This window comes from Mugil cephalus, chromosome 1, assembly GCF_022458985.1.
Source record: "Mugil cephalus isolate CIBA_MC_2020 chromosome 1, CIBA_Mcephalus_1.1, whole genome shotgun sequence".
Taxonomy (NCBI): domain Eukaryota; kingdom Metazoa; phylum Chordata; class Actinopteri; order Mugiliformes; family Mugilidae; genus Mugil; species Mugil cephalus.
In genome coordinates, this window is record NC_061770.1 from 6,854,513 (window position 1) to 6,880,244 (window position 25,732).

General features: G+C 42.6%; 1 protein-coding gene across 2 annotated transcripts in view; it reads right to left on the bottom strand.

Annotated features, from left to right (window-relative positions):
- plekhg5b (pleckstrin homology domain containing, family G (with RhoGef domain) member 5b) overlaps positions 1-25,435 on the bottom strand; it is a 64,849-nt gene extending 39,414 nt beyond the window's left edge. The window contains exons 1-2 of one of the 2 annotated variants that reach the window (XM_047572435.1): positions 24,739-25,435; positions 4,635-4,711 (exon numbers count right to left, since the gene is read on the bottom strand). In XM_047572435.1, the coding sequence (XP_047428391.1) occupies positions 4,635-4,711; positions 24,739-24,820 (159 nt within the window). In that variant the 5' untranslated portion in view covers positions 24,821-25,435. Of the gene's footprint in view, positions 1-4,634; positions 4,712-14,016; positions 14,794-24,738 lie in introns of those variants that run through there. The other variant, XM_047572426.1, reaches the window with a different exon arrangement.
- Between the last annotated feature and the right edge of the window lie 297 nt (positions 25,436-25,732).

Consider the following 25,732-nt stretch of genomic DNA (forward strand, 5'->3'; position numbering starts at 1 on the left):
GTCAACCAAGGGTATTCTCTGTGAGCTATATTACAGGGGTCTGTGCTAGTCTGACTAATATATTAATTCCCCGAAAACATCAGCAAAGGATGTATTATGAGGATTACTCATAATGCGTGAGTGAATGGGAACAAAAGAGAGGGAGGACAAAAGACAGAACGGAAGACAACCGAAAACACAATGAGGATGACAGTGGGTGACTTCATAAAGCACACATCAGGTTTCTGTTCATATGTCAAATTCATTTAACAGAATATCAAGAAGGGCACATCTACTACTGTTGGTTGGGTTGTTCGGATAAACAGCTGGTGGTCCCGATTCTCCAGTCCGCATGTGAGTCATGACGTACCACTAAGACTGTTTCCACTGCACTTTGCGCGTATTTAGTTTTTAGCCTCACATGAACTTTCACCGTTTATTTGCATGGATTGACAACGTGCGCCGAAAGAGATGGACGAAAATGCGTTTACAGAAACCGAGCCAGGCGACATTTACTCATCCTCTCGGTCTCTGCCAAAACCCCAACTTTCCTCACAGTATCCCTGTGCTTCCAGCTGTTTAGACAGGGAGGGGCCCGCTGCCAAGGCAACCCACACCTTGCGAGTCATCTTGTCTAGTCCTGTCAAAGATGAGGGAGGGAGGGAGGGAAACGAGGGAGACTGGGACAGGAGCAAAGGTGGGAGGAGCGAGCGATCTGAGATAATGAGCTCTTCTATGTGGGAGTCTGGATCCAGGGAGCAAGCTGAGACTGGCATAAAGTGCTAACCAGTGTAATCTGAAATGAATCTCACCACCTCAGCCAAGAAATAACCCTGGATTGAACATCATCTGTCTGTAGGAGGCTTGCAGGCTGATTTCAAATCCCTCCGACTTAAAGAAGCCCACAGTAAAGTACCCAAACGCTCCAGCTAAAACCTCTTGGAAGCACATGTGTCGGACTATCTGAAACCCTCTTAGGAACCTTTGAATGCTGTTGTGACAGAGCTGAGCTTCAGCCATACAAGCACAGGCTGACACCTGGTGTGACTTCAGTAAACGACGGTGCCGGCGGACTCTTTTCGGTGAAGGCCGGTCATGCTGTGACTAGAACACACGCAGTCCCACGGAGGGATGATATACGGCAGGAGGAGACTAAAAAACAGGCAGGAATAAGTCGGTTTAAATGCAGCACAGGAGTGGCCTAAGATGTTTGTGCCTGCTCTGTGCCATGTTGCCAAGCCACTGGGATATAAAGACACTATTCTGAGTGCTTTCGAAAACTCTTAATGTGAAATATAAAAGTTGGACTATTTCACGTTTTCTAAGTAAAAATTCTTTCTTTGATCTGCCTAAATCGGCCCAGTGGGTGGAGTGGGTGAAAGTCGAGGGATATATTTATGTTCAAATTCGTCCAAAAAAAAAAAAATCTGCCTCTCACGACTTACTCTACTCTGCTGTTCATTCTCCTCCCTCAGTCTGCACAGAGTCCTCCAGGTCAGGGTTGCTATGACATTGCCCCCTGCTGTCCAGAGCTTGTTACACACAACACATGTGTAACTATTGAGCAACAGGCAAAAAGACTGAGATAAACGAAGAGCATCACAAACTCTTACACTTCACAATAAAATGTATTTTTCGTCGTCTGGAGATGACAAAATGAACTTGACTCATCTTTTCCGTGTTCTTATTCACAGATCAAAATGATAAAATGACAAGAAATATCAAGAATTGTGACATCTCGGTATACACCTCTTAACAGGAAGTAACGCAGGGGGGTCAAGCAAGAAAGAAGCAACACTGATCCACCATGATTCAACGATGCGAGGTCTGAAACCTACTGACTCACATGAAAATGTCATATTTACACTGAATGTCTTTCATTCAACACCATGAGTCTTACTGGCATTTTTTTTAAACGTATAAACTTATCATGTTTATTGAATCAAGTGGATGTATTGAGGCTTTTTTGAACTTAACAGAAATACAATCTTTGTTATAAAAGTGCAGACATATACCGACCAGGCATAACATTATGACCACCTTCCTAATATTGTGTAAGTCTCCCTTGTGCCTCCAAAACAGTTGTGATTCATCAGAGAATGGACATGGATCTTCTGAGGGTGTCCTGTGTTGTCTGTAAACAGGATGTTTGGGTCCTATGTGTTGAGGGGAGGGGCCTCTATGAATCCTCCCACAGATTCTTGATCGATTTGGGATCTAGTGAATTTGGAGGCCAGGTCAACACATTATGATGTTCTTCATGTTTTTCTATTTCAATGAGTAAATAGTAATAATCTGTATTTTATATTAACAACATATAAATATGTGTATACAAATACTGCTGATTGATCACCTCCTACAATAGTCACAGTAATAGTCATAGTACACACAAGAAGTGACTAGCACAGATGTGGCAAGAAGAGACATGACGTTGGTCGACGGGTGAATTAGTGAACAGCTTTAAATGTGGACAATTCTTGTCCTCCAGCTCTACGGAGCTCCTCTTCCAGCTGATTGTTTTGGTTGGTTTTTCTGTTGTGATCACTCTCACTGCTCTCACTGCCACTGTCTGTCAGGCAGCTGTCCCAGCTCTAACAAAGTGACTGTACACCCCTTTAAAAGTCATAACATGTGGACTGTGTTTTGCTGTTATATTGCCTCTCACAGACACAGATCATCAGTCATCTAATGCAGGTCTAATTTCCTCCATCTGAAGACCTCTGAACAGCCTTAAATGTATCTTTAATGAAATGGTTTGAACGTGAAATCCTTGGCAGAATAACAGCTGAAGTCACTGTTGGTATTCATCTTACTCACAAGAGTTACAAATGCTGCCCACCCTGTAACTGCAGTCAACCTGTCCCAGTCCACACTGGGACACAAGTCTAATCCCCTTACATAAGAACATCAACCCTGACCCTGACCAAGGAGAAAGCCTTCAAAAATCCCGACAACAGGAGAGACTTTGTCATGAGAGAGGGACCAGATAGTCTCAAGTGATTTATCTGTCAGGAAAAAGAGGAGTGGAGTCCCTGGAGACCAGGGAGCGAAAGCAATGACAGGTCAGGTTAAGGACTTTGGCGCTCTTCCTCTTCCTCTTCTTCTTCTTCTTCCTCCCCTAACTTTATTATTCTCAGTTGCCATGGAGAAAAACTATATATAACAATCTCTCTCTCCGTAGGCTGTCCGAATTCAGCATCTTTTCTCTTTGTCATCTTCCCTTTCTATTGTTTCCACAGAGGGGGACAGCCGGAGACAACATCTCGGTTCAATGGGAAAATCCGTCTCATGCTCAGCTCTAATGGCAGGAGGGAGACGTCGGGGCACAGCAGACAAACCAAAACAACCCAGACCCACCGACAGACCAGACACTATGTCGGTTTGCCTCGGTCTTCTGGCCAAACTCCCGTTTTTCAGAAACCAGTGGCTTCAAAGGAATAATTCATTTCACAGTCTGGTGACCAGACACAGGGCCCCGAGACTCACGCCCCTTTTAACACCTAAGAGAAGAAAAGCAGCTTTGCCACTCTGCTTCACCTTTCACAGCGCAACACAAGAGAGACAAAATAGTGTCTGGCTGCATTCAGCAGAAAGCTTAGGTGGACCAATAGGGAGTCAGGGTGTGCATGTTCATTTTGAAATGTTTTGTGTGTGTGTGTGTGTGTGTGTGTGTGTGTGTGTGTGTGTGTGTGTGTGTGTGTGTGTAAGTTGTAGTTTGTATACATGTGAAAAGCAGTTTGATGAGTTTAAAGCATTGGCCAAGTAACTGCACAGTAAGTCTACTGCATTGTTTGTAATTCCCCTCAGAATTATGCACAAAGGCCTTTTCTTATCAGTCGCCCCCGACAGCGAGACGCCATTATTCGCCTATTCTTTCCGAAGCCATTACAAATCAGCGCTGCAAAAATAAAGGCATCCATGGTGGAGCTTAGGAACAAATACGACTCGGTTTGTGTTACAATCATGGTTTGAGTCGAGTACTTGGAGGTTAAAATTGCTACTCTCTTAATGTAAGAGGACTTCTGTCATCATGGTTAAAATCATACCCTGTTGGTTGAGGACAGAGAAACCAACCATCATGGTCGTGGTTGAAAGAAACCAGTCTGACTGTCAGTAGGAAGTGGGAGACAAACAGCGGTCTCCCATGTCAGGCAGGCTTTTTCCGGCCCCTCCATCCACCCCAAACTCCTCCTTTTCTAGATTTTGTTAGCGTATAACATTGGACTACTTTCTTATGTCTGTTAATTAAGTATAAGGCTCCAGTCTGCAGTCTTTAAGGTTAGTAAAACACTAGCAGAGAAACAGCTAACCTTGCTATGTCCAAAGTAGCATCAAGCACCTAGCAGCATTTAAATAATCGACGCAAAAATAAAACTTGTTTTAATGGGCTTTTCTTGGCCAGGAGGTGGTTGTCAGGAACCAGCAGACTCAGTTGCATTTTACACATCTGTCGGGTGGATTTTGTTACATTTGGACGAGGCACACTGTTTCCTACTGTTGAGCTAACTGCCTGCTGGCTGTAACCCCACATTTTAATTTTAATCTTACTCTCCCTCACAAAGCCAATAAGCATCGTCCAAAAAGCAGGTCTCTTAAACCTGTTGTGTGACATTATGGCAAAAATAAAGTGTGTCCATAAAGTGTGTGGGCCTTACCTTAGAGGCCCTCCGGCGGTCAGGACACTCGGGGTGCTGGCACACCACCCCGTCCTCCTCCTGCACGGGTTTGTCATCTGAAACAGAACACACAGGTCAATTTGACATCTCTCTTTATCACTAAGACACCAGACCAGCCACCCAGGCTGCTTCATGTCCATTAACACACCTTTCTTGGTAACGCTGTAAAAACATATTGTCGACACTGAGGCTAAAGTCAGGGCCTGTGTTTACATAAGGATGGAGCGAGAAAAAAAAAGAGTGGCTATGAGTGCAAGAAACACTCTCATACAGTAACAGAGGCTGAGGAGTAATAAAATGAAAGAAAAAGAAAAGACCAGTCTAGTTAAAGAGATTTCTTGAAGAAAAGGTAAACAGAGGGAAGAGGGTGGGGTTTGTTTTTGAGAGGAGATCAGAGAGAACTGAATAACGACCAAAGAAACAGGAAGAAAATAGAGCAAATGAGAGGAAGGCCCATTCTGGTTTTTGGACGAAAGTGCACTCATCGTGGGTAAGCTTGCTGCACTCTACTGCACAATAACAAATCATGGTTGTCAAATAAACCTCTGAAATCTACTTGACTGGCTGGCCAGCGCTGCATTGGGGGGATGATAAAAGGCAGTGTTTACATCTACTTCTTCTCCATGTACACACACGATAAAGATATCATAACAGAGACCCCGAGCGCACCAATATTTATCTGTCTGCCTAATGAGAAAAACACAGAACACACGTGCAGGAAGAAGAAAGAGAGTGAGATCAAGGAAGGGGTGCAGGGGGAGCCTGAGGGGGGTTGGGATAGACCGTAAAGGTGCCTGTTGCAAAAAGTTTCCAATTTCCAAGAACGACAGGAGTTTGGAGAAAGGCCTTTCCAGCAATCTTGGATAACAAATTCATCGTAATGTCACAAATGAAATAGTGCTATTAAATCATCAGTATCAGATGAGGGCTGCTGCTCCAGAACTTTTAAGGTCAGCTTCAAGCAATGATTTGTCATCATGAGTGAACCGGTTAAAGTGCTGAAGCCCTGCCCTGAGCTGGCGCACGGAAACAAATCACCTTGAGTCATCCACTTGGCTCCAGCTAAAGTCGCAGGTCACGGGTGCTCGTGGGGAACAGGGAAAAACACTGTAATTGGTGCATACCACAGAGCCGGCGGCCTCCCCACTGGGAAGGGAAGGGTCAACTCGTCCACAATGAATACGCTCGATGGCAGTGAAAACAAGAGTCTACAGCCGCGTTAGCAACTCTCGCGAAAAGAAATATGAGTTTTCATAATTAACTGAATTCCTCTTTAGAAGGATATGAACAGACAGGAAAGTCACTTCCTGCCAATCTATCCAGTGGTTATCAAGGTATTTAACTGGAAACCAGTCATTTTAGTCACAATCATTAGAAGCCATCCTCTAGGGACCATGAGGCCCCGTACATATTTCCATTCAAATCTATCTGATAATAATTGCTGGGATATTTCAGTCTGGAGCAAAGTGGTGAACAAAACAGATTGAGACCTACGCCGCACGCATGAGCTGTCAGCAATCCCATCGAGTATATTTTGTCAAACTTCCACCACCTTCCGGGAAAAGAGAAAAAAAAGGGATTAGTCTGTCCTGTGTCTCAGCTGAGCTGGGCGCAGGCCGAGACGCGCTCTCAGCTCCGACTGCGGCCTCTGCCAGCGGGCCTCAGGCTAATGGTTCCCCCAGGGTTTACGAGCAGCAGGCTGCACGGGGAGCCTCCAGCTTTTATGGAGTATTTCCCAAAGAGGCAGAAGCTTCTTCACCACAACGAGACTTCACAGCTTTCCACTAGACGAATGTTACTCGGCCTCATTGGTGTGGTGGGGGAGTAAAAATAAGAAGACCCCAGTTCTTCTCAATGTTTAGAAGTCAGGTTTTACTGGAAATCAACCAGATCTCGTCCAACCACAGACAAAATTATTGATACAAATTGTGAAAGGATTTTCCTCATACCTGCAGCTCCTCCCATCTCTAAATGGGTTTTAACATCTTTCAGCTTGCACTTTTGGTGTAGCAATATGTACCTTTATTGTTCTGGTTGAGGCATGCCAAGCTCATTCTTTTTTGGGGGGGAGGCACAACTTTGCAGCTGTTTCAAGAAAGCGAGAAAAGTCCATTTTACGCTGCGTGGTGATTATCCAATGATAAGATAGGCAGAGTTAGCAAATAGCAAGTGAATACAACGGAGCATGTTCCAGCTACACAGCCTGATTTGTCCCTCGGTGGATGGTGGAGTCCAAAAAGGTGCTAAAACTCGATTACATAATGCATTTAATTCCATCAGGTAGGCAGAAATATGACTCCAAATTTGACACAAGGTCATCTATTGTTCTCCGTGTCTGGCAGATTGATTCACCGTTGTGTGTTAGTGTTGTATTCATAACTTGTCTGCAGTGCCCCCATCTCCCAAAAAATGTCAGGAGATAACAAAATCTGTGAAAATAGAAGCATTAGGCCGTGCTTGCACTGTAGTAAAGTGGGTTGAAATCTTTTTGCATACAGATAATCACAGCAGAGAAGATAGGAAAGTAATCTATGGACACAATTTGGTTCTACTAAAGTTTTTTCTGGATTTAATACCACAACAACAATTCTTGTCTTTAGGTTTTTCATGCTAATAAGTCAGACCAATGTGGCTACATGGATGACATGTGGTGTCTCTTTCAGTGACAGCCCTAGCTGGTCCATTATGTCTAATTTAATCTATTGCCCTATGGCTTCTTCTTATGCCTCTTTTTACTACTTGGCCATCCTGTATTATTGTGGAATCAATCCATTGTCCGCTGAACCTCCATCTTCTCTCTTACTTGCTCGTATCTTGCTGACTCTACCTCTTTCTCTCTCTGATGAACTGGAATTTCTGAACTCAGCACTGCTGATTAAGCCAAAAGCAAACACAAGCACACACTATACACGAGCACACGTGACAGCAGACAATGAGGTTGCACACGAGATAGACAGTGGTGCATCCCATCCGCACGCACAGCTCAGTGCTGGCCTGCTCAGAGTCCCTGTCAGGGGCAAAGACCCATTAGGTACTCATAAATAAACCAAAGCAGCAGAGCTCACGTTGAATAATTCACACTTAAACAAGCAATATGTTGTAAGCTTCCTCCCTCTTAAATACCCCTGTCCTCGTTTTGGAACCATAATGCTACTTTGAAGGATGTTTTAAAGTGAATATCTGTTGCATTTTCTCTTGTTCAACTTGCAGTTTCTTGTCGTTCTCTTGATGCGATTGGTCGTTTATCTGACAAATGAAGACGAGCAAAGATATTTCATTTTTCATATCATTTTTATATTTGTCTCAACTGATTATATTATTGTAAATTAAATACTAGAATCCCTTACGAATGTCAAATTGCAATGCAGTTAAGATAATTTAGTATGTTTTTATCAAATAAATTAAACCACTATAAAAAACAGAGAAGACGTTAAGCTCAAAACAATAGTAGTAAAAATAGTCATTTGTTACAGCCCTCAAGAAGCCTCTGGACATGTAATTTACTGTGGGTATTTGCAGTTAATAAACTTTAACAAGTTGTGAGTCAAGTTTAAATATGCAAGACAATTTCTTTTTAAACAACACACTTGCCACTGGACAACGAGCGCAGATACAACTGTGCTGCCACTGATCTGGTACATCCAACATTTGGTCTCGCTCATTAAAAGTGAGCAGTGCTGCTTTTGGACTGCACAGTAGAGCTTGTTAGGAAGATATACAAGGTTTGTTTTATTCCAGCTGAAGCCTATTAACACTGCTTGGCTAAGTCCTACTTCTTCACACACTTTGTAAGTTGTGTGTGTTTTTTTTTTGTTTTGTTTTTTTAACATTTGACGAGAAAAAGGCTGTCAACTGTGTGTGACTAAATATTTTGGCAGTGGCTGATAGAGTATGCATTTTCACAGATCTAATAAAGCGACGGTGCAGTTACTCAGGACTCTGACAACATCCAGACCCGGGAAACAAATCACATCGAATCCCAGAACTGGCTTCGACACAGAGGGGAAATACTACACGGTGGATTGTAAACAGGGCGCTTGTACATCATAACCTTACAGGCCATGTAAGCAAACTAACGTATGTCGCATCTTCATCATGAACTCCTCGGTGGTAAACCAGATTACCAGCGTAGATAGAAAGCTACTTAGGCAGACTTGGTAACATTAGCGGATTACATTAGAGCAGACAAACAAGCTGTTAAAGCCATTAATTACACTTGAGGTAGTCCCTGTAAAGACTAAAAAAAGATCTTCATATCCACTGAATCATTAAGACATGTGGTGTCATTCTTACTGAAGTCCCAAAGCTTGACAGGCCTGCTCTGCTTAGTCACAGCTTGGACAAATGCTGGTGAAGACAAGGGTTTATCTAATGGTTATTTAGGATGAAAGTTAAATACAGTTTTAAATGCAGAATACTCAACCACCACTCAAACCACTTCATATTGTACACAGTGCTTTAGTCATACTAGGTAACTAGAAGCATCACCACAATAAACGTGGGGAGAGGCTGAGCTGAGAACGCGTTTAACCGTAAGCCTTCTCCAAGTTCTTTTTTCTTTTTTTTAGAGGAATGCTAAGAATGCTTCTGTTTGGTGAGGTCTCATCGTGGCACACGGAGAAAGGGCCGAGCTTCTTCTTGTGTTTGTTCAGGCTTTGACTTCTCTTCGTCTGCACATTATGTTTTTTAGGGCCCCCCCCATGTCACATACTCCTGTCCTTGCCAGGAGATAGTTATGAAGAGAGCCCTGGGAGACGAACACAGATGGGAGGCAGGTGGATGTTGAGATGAGAGGCGAAAGCTGGCAAAGAAATAGCCGTATCAGCACACGCAGGGCCGTGGACAGAAAAGGTAACATATTGTGGATAAGAGATGGAGCTTCAAAACATAACTCTGTGTGGTTTGCTCAGAATGTTACAGCTCGAGGCTATAAAGCTACAAAAATGTCAAATTCAAGATGACAGTGACTGGGACTCTGCATTAACTCGAGCAAATAACAGTGCATCTTGCTCCAGGCTTAATTTGATACAATTAAAGGCTGTCCACTGTATTTATTTTACCAATTCCAAACTCTCCAAAACCGATGATAGCAAGAGATGCCACATGACGCCATCAAACATGACACATATGATTTGGTCCTGTCCCCGTCTGGAAGATTATCAGATCCCGCACATAATTAGGAGAAACTTTAAGAATATTATTGCCTTTGCATCCTTAAAAGGATCCTAAAAAGAAAAGTAAAATCTAAGGGGGACTCCTGGTATCATTAGTTAGATGGCTAAGTTAAAGACGCTATGGGACATGCTAAAGTACATACATTTCTCATTGCATTTACTTTTGCATATCAAATGTCTGAATGGAAAAGCTGTATCCATTCAATGCCCATAGAACTGAAGACTTGCTGTACCTTTAAAATTGCTATTTGCGTCAGCAGAAGCTAACATGAATGGAACAGTTCATCTTCTGGCGAAATGTACTTATTTGGTGCATTAAATGGGAACAAGAATACTCCTCTGAATGGTCAATAAATTTTATAACAACCCATACAGAGTTGAAGGACAACTGCTAGCTGGCCTCCTGGAGCTTCTGTTGGATGCACGAAGCTCAGCAAAGAAACAGTCACGCAAAGCTAAGTCCAAATAACAAAAAGCAGAAACAAAGGCATCTGGAATTGTTTGGGTCCTTTAAGACGTGTCAACGCTCATCCAAGTAGCTTCTTCTGTTCTAACTGGCTGGCGGGGAGTTTTTATAGGAACATCTGTGCCCACCTAAGACCCACATGACTAGGATCGGTAAGGTAAGCTAAGAGTTTCTCAATATCAGTAAGCACAGATATGTCAGTGGTAGCAATCTACTATCGTGCCTGTTATTCGTTGCCTTTTTAGTTAATGTCTAAGTTCACATTTCAGTCATGGCTAGTGAAGACCAAAGGGTTGTGCTCAACGAATAACAGCCCAGAGCTTTGATACTGAAACCCCACTATATTCGTCTACAGGTGGATTAGTCTGGGCCTGGTGAGCAGACATTAAAACACAAGCAGGTTGCAGCTGTTTCTAATGCTGAGGCTTCAGTGGCAGTGGGGGCAGAACACGGCGCTTCTGCTTAATGTTGTTTTACCCCCATAGTGGTTAAAACACACACATGTGGATCACACACTTTCCAGCCCCCTCCCTCCATCTTTCTCCCTCGTCCACCACACATGAGCAAGCACAGGCTCGCTGTGTATAAAACCGAAAACCTCAGAACAACAAGTGTAAACTGTTCCAATGACGGGGTGCAGGAGCAATCAACAATTTTTAGTTTACAAGACGGAAAAATACAAATGTCTTATTTACTCTGCTGACTCATTATAAAGTTATTGAACAAAAAAACAAAACACTCCTCAAAGTCTCTCCATGCACGCTTGGCGACCTGCGTTACACAACTTTTACATCAAAGCAGAGCATTAGCCTAAAAGTCTGTCACCGTTTTTAAGAAGTGTCATGAGGGGATTAGTGCATAGCTTGAATTTTTGGGGGCATTGAAGTCAGAAAGTACAGTAACTGGTTAAGTATGAGTTATTGTTATGTAATAGTGTGGCCTTTTGTGTCAGGATTTCTTTTTATGGGCTTTACATGGGTGCTTAACATCAAGCAAAACAGAGGTATGTTATGCTGTTACTGGAACCCGTGGCTGAGTATGACCTGAGGAATGCCAGGGCGTACTTAGCATAGAAGAGGTGAGCTGGGAGGGAATCAAGCTGCAACCTCCGGTGGTGGACAACCAAGCCAACAAGGAAAGAAATGCAGTTCCTCAAATTACCACTTACCACCAAATGCGAGTCAACGCTCCTAATCCTCCTTGTCAGTCTAGTACAGAAAATGGTTTTGATCTCTGCAGCTGATTCCTCCCTTCGTGACAACAGTGCATACGGTGAATATTTACATAAACAGAAGTTTTGATTGTAGGAAGGCTTAAAGTTCTGCATAAAGCCAGGGCCTCAGCTCCACTCCACCTCTTTGCTCTTTTTTAAACTAAAAACAGCGCTTCAGAAAACCTTTGACCATCTTCATACCCAAGTCAAAAAATGACACAACGATTACAAAACGACACAAGTTACTCACTGTCAGAGGCTGTAGTCATTAAAACCAGCGAAAGAAGACAGCTTTGCAGAGTGATACTACGATCAGAGAGAGGCGCGCTACAAAAACACGACAGCTACCTCATGACAGCATGGAGACTAGCCCCTTTGTTTAGTGTATTATGTAACAACATTAAAAAGTCAGACAAAAAATGGTTTATGCAATTGTTTAATCTGAATAGGCAGCCCACAAAGCAAACCTCCAGTGCATTTAGTGCAGACAGCATGCACAGTCACAAGTTTGGGCCTGTGTGGACATCTGAAAAGACTCCTGCAGCTGTGGGCATGTGACAAAATTTACATGAGAACTTAAATCCTATGGGACAACTTACTCAGTCTTTTCCATTACAAAACTTTCCTATTTCAGCTAGGCGGGTACAGTTTCTCATTTGTACTTGTGCAACCACCAAATCTAGAGTCAATAGGTGTCAATAGGCTGAATTCTGAATGAAACATCTTCATAACTACTGGGTGGGCATTTTGTTCACACATGACCCATAATAACTGTCGCCACCCTACAATCATCTTCTTCTGTCAAGTCTGACAGTCTGACTCAGACGTTCTTATCAGGAAATGTTATTGTGCTAAACTAAGATGGTAAATACACCTGCTTCACATTAGCATGTTAGCATTAAAATGTGACACGTTAGTAGAAACCACCAGCACCACTTTGCCCTGGTACACCCTCACACAGTAGCGTTCATGTAGATTCTTAGTTTCATTTTTAACGTTCAAAAACAACAGGAAGGTCAGAATGATTTACATCTGATAAAAGGCTCCAATGCTGGATTCCTTTATGAGGACGCGCACAATATTTTAACGCTGAAAAGCTGAGCCCAAAACAGAAATGAAAAATGTTTTCGGTAGAAGCTCAGGTCTTAATTGCAGAGATGGCCAAACGGCGAGGATCAAAGCCTCGCTGTTCCCATTCCCTCTCACATTCTCTGCCAAGCAGGTTTGCCTCAGCAGGCGAGCTGACCAGAAAGTAGTTGGGTTTCCAAGAGGCTGGCTGGCAGAGAGCACAGGATGAAGAACATTCCTCCGCAGCCCTGTGTTATCACTTCCCTTTCACTAATGGCATAAATCGGGCGGCACAGCGGAAAGCAAGTGCCCCTGTGCCACATCAAAAAAGCACTGAGAGGAGACAGGGAAGCGTTTCAGTTCAGCTATGCACTTCTTCAGTGGTAAATATTTCATCCGTGCAGTTAGTCTCATCCGCTCTTTCCCTCTCTACTACCTCATGTGTGGCTGTCTTCATGCCAGGTCACTGAGTGCTTTCCACAGCAGAACAGAGCAATGGAAAGAAAACCTTTCCATGATGGGGCTGAAATACTTAGCTGAAAATGCAACTGAACCGAGTCATGTGCTTGCACTCGCGTTGTGTACAACAAGGTAAACTCTTGATGAAGCGTTTCCAGAGTCGTGGCACATAAATAAGGAGGAGACTTGATGGAAAAGGACTGAAAAACATACAGTATTCCCATTTTTTTCCTTTAAAATGTTCATTAAATGCACAGATCACATGTAAAATGATTGTCACTAAGACTAATTCATTATTAGCCAGCTGTTTAGTGCTGTTTTAAGCTAAATGCTAACTAAAGCATGCTAACATAAGCACAATGACAAAGCTAATGTGCTGAAGTTTAGCAGGTCTTAGTGTGATGCAAGCCAATTTCTGCTAATTATCAACAAAAGATACATTTGAGGCCCAAGTACTTTTATTAGCAATTACAAACTTGGTTCAATGTCCTACTGCACGTAGTACACGTTTGTAAAGGAGGTGATATCTCAACATACGGCAATATGTATTTTGAGAAACTGATAAGTCCATGTATTTTGGACACAGAAGGGAACTTTCCTTATTTTGGCTGTCTATCAAAACAAATTTGAGTCACAGTTATATAATGCAAAAGGCTTAAAATTTCCAAATGTAACAATTGTCATAATTCCACATATGTGCGTGTGTGAGTTTAAAATAGCGTGATCAGTTGTAGCAAACTAGCCAACACAGGTTTGAAATGTTAATGATCTCATTTCTCTATTTACTTTTTGTTATGAACTCCTTCAAAGCATGTTTTAAACATGCCACATTAGATTCACTCCAAATAATCCTGATTAAAATGGACTGAGGGGCAGAAACCAATCCAATACCCAGTGTCCTGTTTGATTACGGGGAAGCCACAAGCACACAAACACACATCCAAACCTTAGTCAGGTGATCCACCTCATTCCTCAGCTTACCACAGAGATCCTGGATGACGTCCAGGGATGACGACCAAGAGTAGCGCTCCATTCCCACTTGACTGAGTGACGGTGGCGCAGCCTCCAGCTCATAGGCACCACGCTTCTTCCAGTACAGGAACATTGTCGCTTCTTCAAGCAGCTACCACTTTGTAGTGAGGATTATAAATGTCAAAATTACTACTCAAAAACAGAACTCTTAAGCCTAACCAGTCGGCTATGCCTCGGAACATAACATAACAATCTGACCTTCACACCCTTCCCATCAACCATCTTTAAAGATTACTCTTGCCAGCCAACTCTTTAAACTCAATATGTTCATTCAAAATCTCCTCCTGCACAATTACCTCATCCAGCTCGCAACTGACTAAACTTGCTTTGAACCTTCTGAGTTTGATCGTACCTCAGGGGCAGACCAAGTGAGCAAACAGAACTCGCTCAAGTACAGTCCATTACATCTCCAGGGGACAATAGCATCGATTCTACAAGTGGAATAAGCTTTACCGCTGCCATCCAGGTTTTAACAGCCAAGCCTTGCAGGCAACAAGCGATACCGAAACTGATCCTTCTTCTGTCCACAAGTCAAACAGCAATACATGTCTGTGAACCTTCTGTTCAGTGTCTCTCCCAGTTGATCCGCTAGATTTTTAGGTCATCCACTAATCATTCACCGAAAACCACCCACAAGGAGCTGTCAAGCAGCAAATGTTTCCCTCTTCTAATCCATTTAACTAAGCTATTCCTGACCAAATTACAGATGCCCTAGTGTGAAAAGGTGCTGCAACGTCATCCCCAGGGCCAAATAGCTCTTCCTTTGCTGCTGTCTTCTCTGAGCCTCGATATTATCCATTGCAAAGTTTCTTCAACTGTACAAAACTTGTGTGTGAGTCAAGCTGCTCATGTTGAAGCCGTGTGTAGGATCTCCTGGCCATAGGGGGGCTTTCTGCCCACTCCATTAGACAAGTGTTGTATTCATGGAGAGGTGAGATGCATGCTGGGACTGGCAATCTGGGCCAATGGCTTTCGGACTGTGTGACACAAAGATCTCTTTTAAGCCTCCTCCTACATCCAGAGTGGACTTTCTTTATGTTTTGCTCAAACTGTAAAAGGCCGACATTTTTCTGCATTAATTAGTGCCCGCGCCCTTTATGTCTCCCGGAAGATTTATTCGCTTTTATGAATGCACCAGCTCTGTAGAGAATGAGCTCAGTTATTTCTGTGGAGGTACAATCATGCACACATGGCCTCTTGAATATGGAAAACGAGCAAAAGGCATCTTGTTACAAAATCCTTAACCGAGACAATGCACTTCACTTCTCCAATATCTTAGAAAAACAGCTGAAGGGTTAAAACAACATGCAGCCAGATATCCCATATCCCAAGTCAAGGCATAATATTTCCCAAGTGTTGCCTAGAAGACTGATGCACTGCTATTATGCATCTAAAATGGGAGAAGAAATACTGTGAGAATGTACTGCGCCGGCCGGGGGAAGGGAGGGACGTTGTCACACATAGCGACCCACATGTCCAATTTTGGGATAAGAAATTAGAGGGTAGGATGGGAGCCGGTTAGCTGCTCAGCTTTGGGCTTTGCAGACATATGGTAATAATCTGTAGCAGCTTTGAGCACGCAGCTTCCCTTTTAATGAAGAGAGCAGTCGTGCAGCATGAGAACCGGGCTGCAAATACAAAGGCCAATTTCCACCTACTAGAGAAACAAAGAGGACATATTAGACAGCCTCACTTTCATCACCATCAATCAGAGCAGCGCTTAATACAGAGACACGTCGTTTGGCCATATCAAAGCCAGAGAATACCTGTTCCATTAAGGGACGAGTACTGATATACAAAAGCATTTTTGATCTGATCTCACACGGAGAATATTTATGGCCCCATTACAACGAAAACACACATTTGTTCCACTGTGAGAGTCCAAAGGGGCGTCCACACAGGAAGGGACTAGCAGCCATGTGATGTCAAGAGACCGCATTAATAAAATTCAGTGAGTTGTAGCTATAATAGGTGAAAATATTTTGGGACACGCCAAGTAGGCGAGTTGAACTAATCTCAAGGTTAAGGAAAAGCAACTGAGGTGATGACAAATGAGAGCATCTGATACAGCTGGAATAAACACAAAGCTCCAAGCCAACCACAATGAATACAATCCACAACTGAAGTTACTAGCACTAAATTTCCTGTGCATGCTTGAAGAGTGGATCAGCGTCGATATTTTCTTTAAGTATAGGACAATGCTTGTTTCATTCAACATTTGGGACGGGAAATAAACCCAAGGGTTACTCGGGCGACCACTGCCTGTAACATCACCTAGAAATCAACTATTAAGTACAAAGGGACAGACAACGAGCGACTCTCTTTACTTGTGGACCAAGCTTAAGGCAGATTTATGGAGGTACAGGGTGTACAAGGTGGCAATGTTCAAGTTCAGTCAAAGTAGGTGAATCTACTTCTTTTAGGAACAATAATATCTACTGTATCGTACCACCATTTCACACCTCGCTCTCTGAATCATTTTCAAATCTTAAAGGGATATACTGTATCAGCAGTTTCACTTTAAAAACATTGGGGTCTTAAAAAGACCACTTTTAAAAACACAAGTATGGGTAAATCTCCCAAACGACCTCAAAAACCTTTTTATCTTTCAAACCCTACAGCTGTATGGCTCCTCACAAAAACAAAAGTCAGGTCACAAGTCCAAGTAATAACAACTCTGATGTAATCGCTATAAAATCATCAGGCTTTTTTCTGCAGACATAACAAAAGCTCCTCCAGAAACACAGAGGACATTATACAACAAGTTTTGTATGCTGAGCGGCACTACTCATGACAAACAGAGGTTATAGTAGCTTATATAAAATCAATAGACTAGATGTTCCAAATTAGTATTTGCTTGAATTATAAAGTATATAAAATGCAAGTGAAGGATTAGCATCATGTAAAGTTGATAACCGTAGATTAGTGCTACAACTGTGCTAACTTGGTATGTCGCATTTAAAAAGCAGCCCTCGTCTAGAATCAAGCCAGTCTTCTGGTAGTATAAATATTATTGGAGGATGTAGACCAGTATGTCCTTAGTACACCAATCAGCCACAACATTAAAACCACTGAGGTAAATAGCAACCTGGTATTCATGTGGATGTTACTTAGACATGTAGCGCCCACCTAGACCAGACCAGGCACCCCCTCCGCATAGTTATGAGACTCCTTGATGGCAGCAGCCATCCCCAGCAGGATGCACAGACGCACACACAAAAATAGTTTAGAAAAAACTGAAATGACTTGAAAACCAACACAATGTGTTGACCTGACTCTACATCCCAACCTGATAATGCATCTGTAGGATGCATTGGAGCAAGTCTGATCCACAGAAATCCCTCCCTTCAACCCATGGGACCCACTAACAACATTCTGTTGCCAGACCCCAAAGGACGCCCTCAGAAGACACTGTTTCAGTTCAGTGTTCCTCATTTACCCATTCACAAACAACCAACACACTAACAGCAGATATGCTTCTCTAGGTGCCTTGCATTGGAGCAACGTTTGGGTCTTCGTCCAAGGACACTACAGCATGTGAAGGAACTTGGGATATAACCATCAGCTTTGTGATTAGGCCAATTCTACCACTTGAGCAACAGCTGTCCACATTTGTCCACAAGTTTAAATAAAATATGACACACTAGGTTTCACAATCCCTAAGTTGTGCAGTCTCTATTGGTTCCTTGGAAAGTTGTGATGACCAGAAAGTTACAGCAGCCTTCTGCTAGTCATGATTCCACATAAAACCACAACTTCTCCTTATTTTTAGATTTTTCTATGGTCAATGAGTCTTAGAGGTATAGTAGTCTGATACTTTTGGACAAAGTCCGTTGAAATGTTTACCGTTTTCATGCTAAGCTAAGCATCTCCTGGCTCCTGAGAGCAGTGTCAATCTTCTCAACAAACTCTCAGCAACAAGCACACTTTCCAAAATGTCTCGCCTTTCTCTGAATATAGCATAGGTTGTCTAGTTAAAAATTTTGAATTACTCTACACACTAAAACTCATCTACCTGTAATTTATTTTAGCAGACAGAAACAACAGCAGCCCCCCCCCTCCACCCCCAAGTGTGCTGAGCCCGAACGCGCTGGCTTCTCAACCGAATCACACTCACTTAAGTATTAATGGTGTGTTGAGAAATGAGCGTGCGAGGGGCTGCAGTACGACAAGACTGTAAATGAGCCTGCCGGAGTGTGTGCACTGTGGGAGGAAAAAAGTGTGTGAGCCGGAGTGTTGACAGAGGGAGCGCAGTTTAAGGCTTGTGCGTGCCCATGTGGAGGAGTCTGGGGTTATATTTAGCAAGGTGGCCCATCAAACAGGCCGAGGTTAACCCTTCACCGGCAAACTAGTTTATAGTTCTCTGTGTCAGTGCTTCAAAATGCAAATGAAACGGAAGCATTACTCACTTCAAAAACATATATCAGGAAAACAGCATTTCTATCATAAAACATATTTACAGCCTGGTCATTTTATAACCTGCACAACTACAGTATTGCTGCTAACTGTCCTGAGATGGAAACCATTTTCCGACGTGCATCGCTTACTTGATCACAGGGACGCAGAGACACGGATAAGATCCCCCGGACGCCTAAGCTTTCTTCTATTTTGAGTTACTGGTAAGCGGTGTAGCTTCCCCTGCGCTCTAATCAATAAAAATATCAGTACAGAAATAATCTACTCAATCTACTAACTATATTTAGCCTGCACATTTCTCAGTCAGTCACCTTGGTGAAGACAATTTCTCAGGCTGCTCTCCTTTCAGTTGCTGACATACAGACGGCTGTGAGACGCCGAACAGTGTGGGTGCTCAGATCTGAGGGACCGAGGCGCTTTGAGCTGAATACACCTGTCAGCATGCCAACACGCTAACAATGACAATACTAGAATATATATGTATGAGTGTAACGAAGAGCTGAAATAATGAATAGATTAGCTGACCAATGGCAAAAAACAGTCTGGAACTAAGCTTAGTCCAATTTGGTGTGGGAATTTGCTTTTCATTTTATTTTAAATGACATCTGATGATGCTGGACTTTGAGGAATCGGGGCTGAAACACTTTTGACTTTTTCAACAGTTCATAATCACAAATCAATTCATTTAAATTGTGCAAGACATTACACAGCTAAAGCTAAAAAGTGACAGTTTATTAGCCATGGGAGTTTTGTTGCAGGAGTTGATGTGTTGATGTGAATCACTGTGAGACATCGTGTAATTTAACAGTCCATCTTTAAACCAGGACCCCAGAGGGACAAACAACCGCTCTTCAACTTGTTGATATGAATAATCCCATAATTGAAACAATCTGGTTGAAATTGCAGAGGGGGGGCTACTTTGGAGAGCCCAATAACAGAGTCGATGGGAATCAAAAACACTTATTCCCTAAAAGTACAGTTATTGTCAAGTGGAAGGCTGCAATATGCATAAACAGTCATTTAGCCAGGGTGGAGGTTATACGTGTGGAAGGACACATTCAGAGATAAACATTTGCATTTATGTGTCTGGTTAAAGAAGGTGTATGTGTGTGTGCGACCTTAACGTAGACTCTCTAATTATCCACAGCACAGTTTGAAGGAAAGCGTCTCACGGTAGCTTCATTCACTACACGATGAGTCTCTAACAGCACTGGAGGGGGGTTTTAACAGAAGTTAAATTATAGTTAATTATTATACATGTTCATGAATTAAAAAACGAAAAGTGGAACACAGAACAATGACCAGTAACCCAGGTCTGGAGTAGGTTAATCTGCAAACTGAATGAAAATGCAAATCAGAGTCCAACAGTTCGTATGTGTATGAGGAAGCAAAACAGCACAGTGGGGCAGGATCCACCTCAAGGCAAAATGCAATACACCATCTGAAATGTCAACCGAAGAAACATGCTGCAGCTGTAGAGCATAAAACAAGGACAAAAACTATACAAAGTGCCGTGAATAAGTGTAAGAAGAGCTGGAGCTAAAGAGAATAAGAACAGTATCAGCTTCTGTTCACTATGAGCCGCTTCCAAGTGTTCTGGGGGCTCTTTGTAAGAGAAACGAAAGATGGGAAAAGATGCGTGAGAGGAGAGCGGAAGGAAAATAAGTCTCCAGCTGTGCGCATGATCAAGACAATGACCTCATGTGTAAATACAAACAGCAACATTGTAATAATATACCCACAGATCAGGCATAACATTATGACCATCTTCCTAATAGTGTGTCGATCTCTCGAGTCTCCAAAACAGTTGTGACTGAGTGACTTGAATTGTCACAAGGTGTCATTTACTTCTCCTTTCAGTGGTTTTAATGTTGTGGCCAATTGATGCAAAATGGAGTTAAATGTATTAGATAGATGTTAAATAATTTGGTTTATTTATGTTTATCCAGTCACATTGTTTTTTTTAGAGACATTGCTTAGGTTGGATTTTTTGAAATAAAAGGTATATGATACATCTTTATTATATTTCTTTTTTTAAAAAAACCTGCTCTACATAGACAGTTTATATTCACTGTAGTTGTTCAACAATCCAAAATGTTGTCTACAGACCCTTGTAACTAAAATGTATTCTTTTTTCTTGACATTCGAGTTAAACTGAAGAATTGTTGGGGTAGTTTGGTCAAATTTTGCAGCCCCTTTTGAAACCCAGTTGATAAAATGAAGAAATGACACACCACACTGACGGTCAGCGATTGGCCGGTTCACCCGAACCACATGGCCCTAGTTTTTGGAGTGTGTTCTGCAACGTTGCCACTAGGTGGAGCCCTGTCTACGGCTTTTCAGACAATTCAGCATGTTGACAAAAAAAAAAAAAACGACAAGTATACCAAGAAGATTTTGACGTTGTAGTCATGTAAAACCGTTGAGCTTTGAATCAAAAACTATATCAGAAAACGTATCAGGGAGTAAAGGCTAGCGGAGCACGAGGTAACAAGGACGGCACTAGTAGGTAGGAACCTTGAGGTGAAATTTCCATACACATATGTAGAAAATTCAATGAAAAGGTCCCAGTATCCGGGGCCCTTTATGAACTCCACTGCTGTGGTTAAATCCACATGCAGGAAACACAGTGCAGAAATTATGAGATAGGAGGAAGGAAATACGTTTTCTGTCACAGACAAATAACACCATGTTTATTACACATTCAACAAGGGAAAAAAAATCTACATTGAAGCAATAGTGACCATTATTTACTGTGGTACAAAAATCACTTTTAGGCATTTCAAAAATTTAGAAGTTAAATCAAATTTACCACCAGAACCACGAATTATTACTGACTATGTAGTTTTAGTGACATCAAAAGCAGCGCAGGGCCTTCTCAAAGCAGGCGAATGTTCTCATGCAGAAAATCAGAATCCAGCGTTGCATGCAAATCTAGAATAATTATAATTATTGCTGAACAGTAGAAGATGAGAGAGGGGGAAAAAACAATAAAGCAGAGCAAACAGTGCCCTGGGTTGGCATCAGGAAGAAGCAGACATGCAAAGAGGGGAAAAGAGAAAGGAAATGACAATGGAACAATGGAAAGACAGTCAGAAGAAGGAAGTTTAAACTGTAACAAGCCACGAGCCAAGCCAAAATCACGAACACACACGCACACTGAGATATGCACACAAACTACACACGTCTACTTGGGCTCTAGCCCTGCATCAGAAAAGACTCAACGGTCCACATGTTCTCTCAGAGCTCTGCAGCTTTTTCGGATTAAAACCCCCACAACTCCGCTGACAAAAAATAATCTCACCATGCGGTCCATTTAGTTGTTTTTCTGGAACTGTTTAGTACTGTACAGATGTTCTATCTATTGCTTTTCCTTGAGAGTACGACCTGGGGAAACTCAAGCTGTAGATGAAGATCATGTGACGTGACAGACCTTTTTTCTCTGCCATTGTTTCCCAATCAGCCTGTGAACCACAGAGGAAAAGAACTCCTCAGGTGTTCACATACAGCTCCACATGCAGATGAAGATCATGTGGTACGAACAAAAGCTCCAAAACGGCTTCTGAAGTAAAGAATGGGCTTCCTCTTCAAAGCCAGCAGGGCCCCAGACGTCCTTAAAAGGCTTTAACGAGTTTGAGCTTCTGCAATTGACCCAGGTTCCACCTTCCTATGTTACCGTTGCTAGCTTTGACAAACACTAGCCATGTGCGCGTACACTCACAGAAACACGTGGAAAACTTGGATATTAAATAAGCATTAAAAGTAGCATGGGTGATTATTCAAAATCATGACAAACTTTCAATCCAGTTCTGTGTGTACAGCTGAGGAAACATCTGTACAAAAAACTGAAAACTGCTAGCAGTGTGTGCTACTGGCATTAGTAACGCTGTCTCGTCTTCACGTTACCGCTACACTAGCCAGCATTACTTGACTCATATTACTCATACTTTCTAAAAGGGAGCAGCAGTGGAGTGTTGTGTGCATGGTGTGAAATGTACGGCTACATGTATAAATGCTACATGCGACAGGTTTGTGAGAAAAAAGCGAAGCCTCATTTGCTGTCTGTGGAAGTGACGGACAATAGGCAGAGAACTACTGGGTAAGTAACAAAACATTATGTATTATGGTAGCACAGGAAGGTCTCTACTGACTGAGACTTTTAGCTCTCGGTTTTACTCTTCCTTACTGACAACAGAGTTTAGAGCTGGATTAGTTTGTCTAACCATTACTAGGTTAGCACTGTAACTGTAGGTAGGAGTCCTCTGGTTGGTCGGTCAGCAGGCCAATCACAAGCAAAACAAAGGTCAGTTTCATGTCGCGAGAGAAAACTTAATGAAAACGCCACACTAAAGATCATGACATATGAGCTAAAGCAGCTCCAAAGATTAGTTGCTGCTCAGCAACAAACTTTGAACCTCATCTTTGAAATCTACATGGACGATAAGTCCTTAAAGTCACTAAGTGGACTTTGTAGTCTTTTGGACAGTGGCGTCAAATGGCAGACTGAACATTTATCAGTGAGACCGAATGATTGATTATTCACTGATTTGCTGCTTTTTGATCATCGAAAACCAACTATAGAAAAAAAAACAACACAAAAGCTAATATTTAAACTTCAGATCAAAGCTTTAAAAATTGTGATTATTTGGGGATCAAGTGTCCAAAATAAAGAGTTAGACTACACCATTCATCGTAGCTTCCATTAAAACCAGATGATCACATGGCCTTCCTTTTGTTGTGACTTTTTAACACGGCAACGGTGAATCACTGGGAACACAGCTGATATTTCTCGTCAGTTTTTTTTTTGTTTTGTTTGTTTTTCAGTGGAGGACAGAGACCAGACAAGACATCTGTTCCCAGATTAGACCAGTGTGTTTAAGACAGGCTTAAGACTCCGGTGGCCTGGAACACTGAAGGGTTCCAGACTCAACCAATTAAGGCAGCTAAACTTTAACGCCATGCTTACTTCACTTAAGGCATGAACGCATGAACCGGCGTACATCACACATGAGCATGGAAAGTATATGTACGAGAAAGAGAGGGAAAGATCAGAGTTGGAACAAGTAGTCAACTGCTTTGTTTATGTGGACACTAATATTCCATTAACCGTCACATGAAACCGCCTGAGTCAGAACAGATTGTTCCAATCATATAGGTGGTCTAAACCATTCAGAATAAGAATAACAAATAAATATATATTAGTGGCTAATAACTATGTAAATACTTGATCAGATCGTTTCTCTCTGGTTGAAATAAATACATTTGTTCTTTGCATATTTGCCCCACGTTCGGTACACATCTGGTGGCGAGTTTCCAGGAGGGAGAGAAACATGGCGATAGTTGCTCAAACAAATGTTTGAAAGGGTGAACAAAAACCAGAATCAACGTGAGCCACAATGATGAAAACGTAGGTCAGTCTCCTTCTACTCAGTTCACAGCTGTCAATGAAGTTGCAGAAGGTGCATTTTTCTTTTGCTACATTTGAGGAGAGAACCACTTTGCGCACGTCAGAAAAAAAAAAAAAGGTATTTTCTTTTGATAGTTTTCGCTTTATTCAGCGTCCAGAGTCTTACTTCACTCAGGTTGACAAAGTATTTTCCATGCACACATAACCAGTGAGTACTGATCGACAACACATTCTTTGAGTCTGTAGTTGTTTAGGCGATTTGTCTTAAACCAAAAGATGAACTTTCTTCGGTCTTCAGTGTCTGTAAACATATTATATGTGGCCAACTGAGACAATGATTTGCAGATGAAAATAGTCAGATGTGGTCATACTGCTAAAATAAAAGTCGGGACAGATCGAAATTGTGAGTGGGGAAAAAGTGGAGGAGTGAAAGGAAAAGGCAATAAATAGTAATAGCAGGAGATTTACAAGAGGTTATATCCATCACCTGAGTGTACACGGAGTTGTCCTCCAGCCCTCCATCAAGTGGAGGGCTTCGGATCAGAGTGTACCGTCCTGTCTGACTAAAATATCCCTGCCTCCAGCTGGGATAATTGCTCAGGTCACTTGCCAAATCCAGCTATTAACTTTGATGACTGGAGGAAAGCATGAAACAAAGAACTGGTTCCTGGGGATCAAAGTCAGGAGAGCTGCTCTGTTCCCTTTTCCTATCTAAGCTCTCACAATTCAGACTTTCTCAAGGTGCTTTCTTAAAGCATGCAGGTGATCCACTTTAATCGTGTCAAGAGTAAACTTCAGCATAAATAGAGAGGGGTGATCAATAGCTGACCTCATGAACTGTTACTTACTGAGTCGTAATCTGAGCCCAAGCCAGCTCCTCGGTGGAGATTTGTGCAGAACTGAATTCATGGTCCACTTGTTTGGCACCATCTATGCACGCAACCTCTTGTCGAAAGACCCTCCGCCAACACCAGCTCCTCTCAGGTTGGTTGGTCTGTCGGTGAGGCCGGCTCAGATCTAACAAGCCAGATATGTTTGATTAGCACTCTCCTCTATGTCATTTTCTTCCCAATCCCCGCAGTCGCCCTCCTCTGAAAACGCTCAGGCTGTGGGGTCTGGTCGGTGGCGAGGAACAGTTGCAGCAGCTCACATCACACGGTGAATGCACGGAAAACGGTGGGCAAAAAAAGCACGCATCCCTCTATACAAACAACAAAAAGTTTACACCGATCCAGCAGCCGCTTAGGCACGACTGCAGGCTGGACGCAGGGCTGGGCTGTAAATAACCTGTTGCTGCTGGCTGGCTGCACACAAAAAGAAATCTCCTCGGCGTCCACTGAAAAATGTTTGTTGGTGAAGCTCGCTCGCTGCAGGGATACGATTTACGAGGAAACCCCCTTCTCCAGGGCCTTAAAAGCTACAGATCCGTGGATGGATATCCGTCTAGCAACTTTACACGACGAGCAGCCGAAGTTGTCCACCGCCTGCTACGATCAACCAAGGGTTCCCCTCCATTCATTCAGACAACCTGGACCTACAAAGAGCCGCTGCAGTTTCTCTCTCCGGTGAGGGACCGTCGCCGCTAGAGGCGCCAGAGTTCACCGGCACTGAGCAGAACTCATTCAGTTTTTGGGCTGATTTTGGACGCACAACTTTCAGACAGAGAAGGTGAACGAATTGTTCACAATGCCAGGTTGTTATCATTACACATCAAAAGGATTAATTCCAGAATGCACCACTGAAGTATATGGGACACTGCAAGGCCACGAAAGAAGTTGAATGCCCGTGTTCACAGACCCCCAGAGGCCCCTCGTCATGCTTTCTGTTCTCTGTGGATCACAT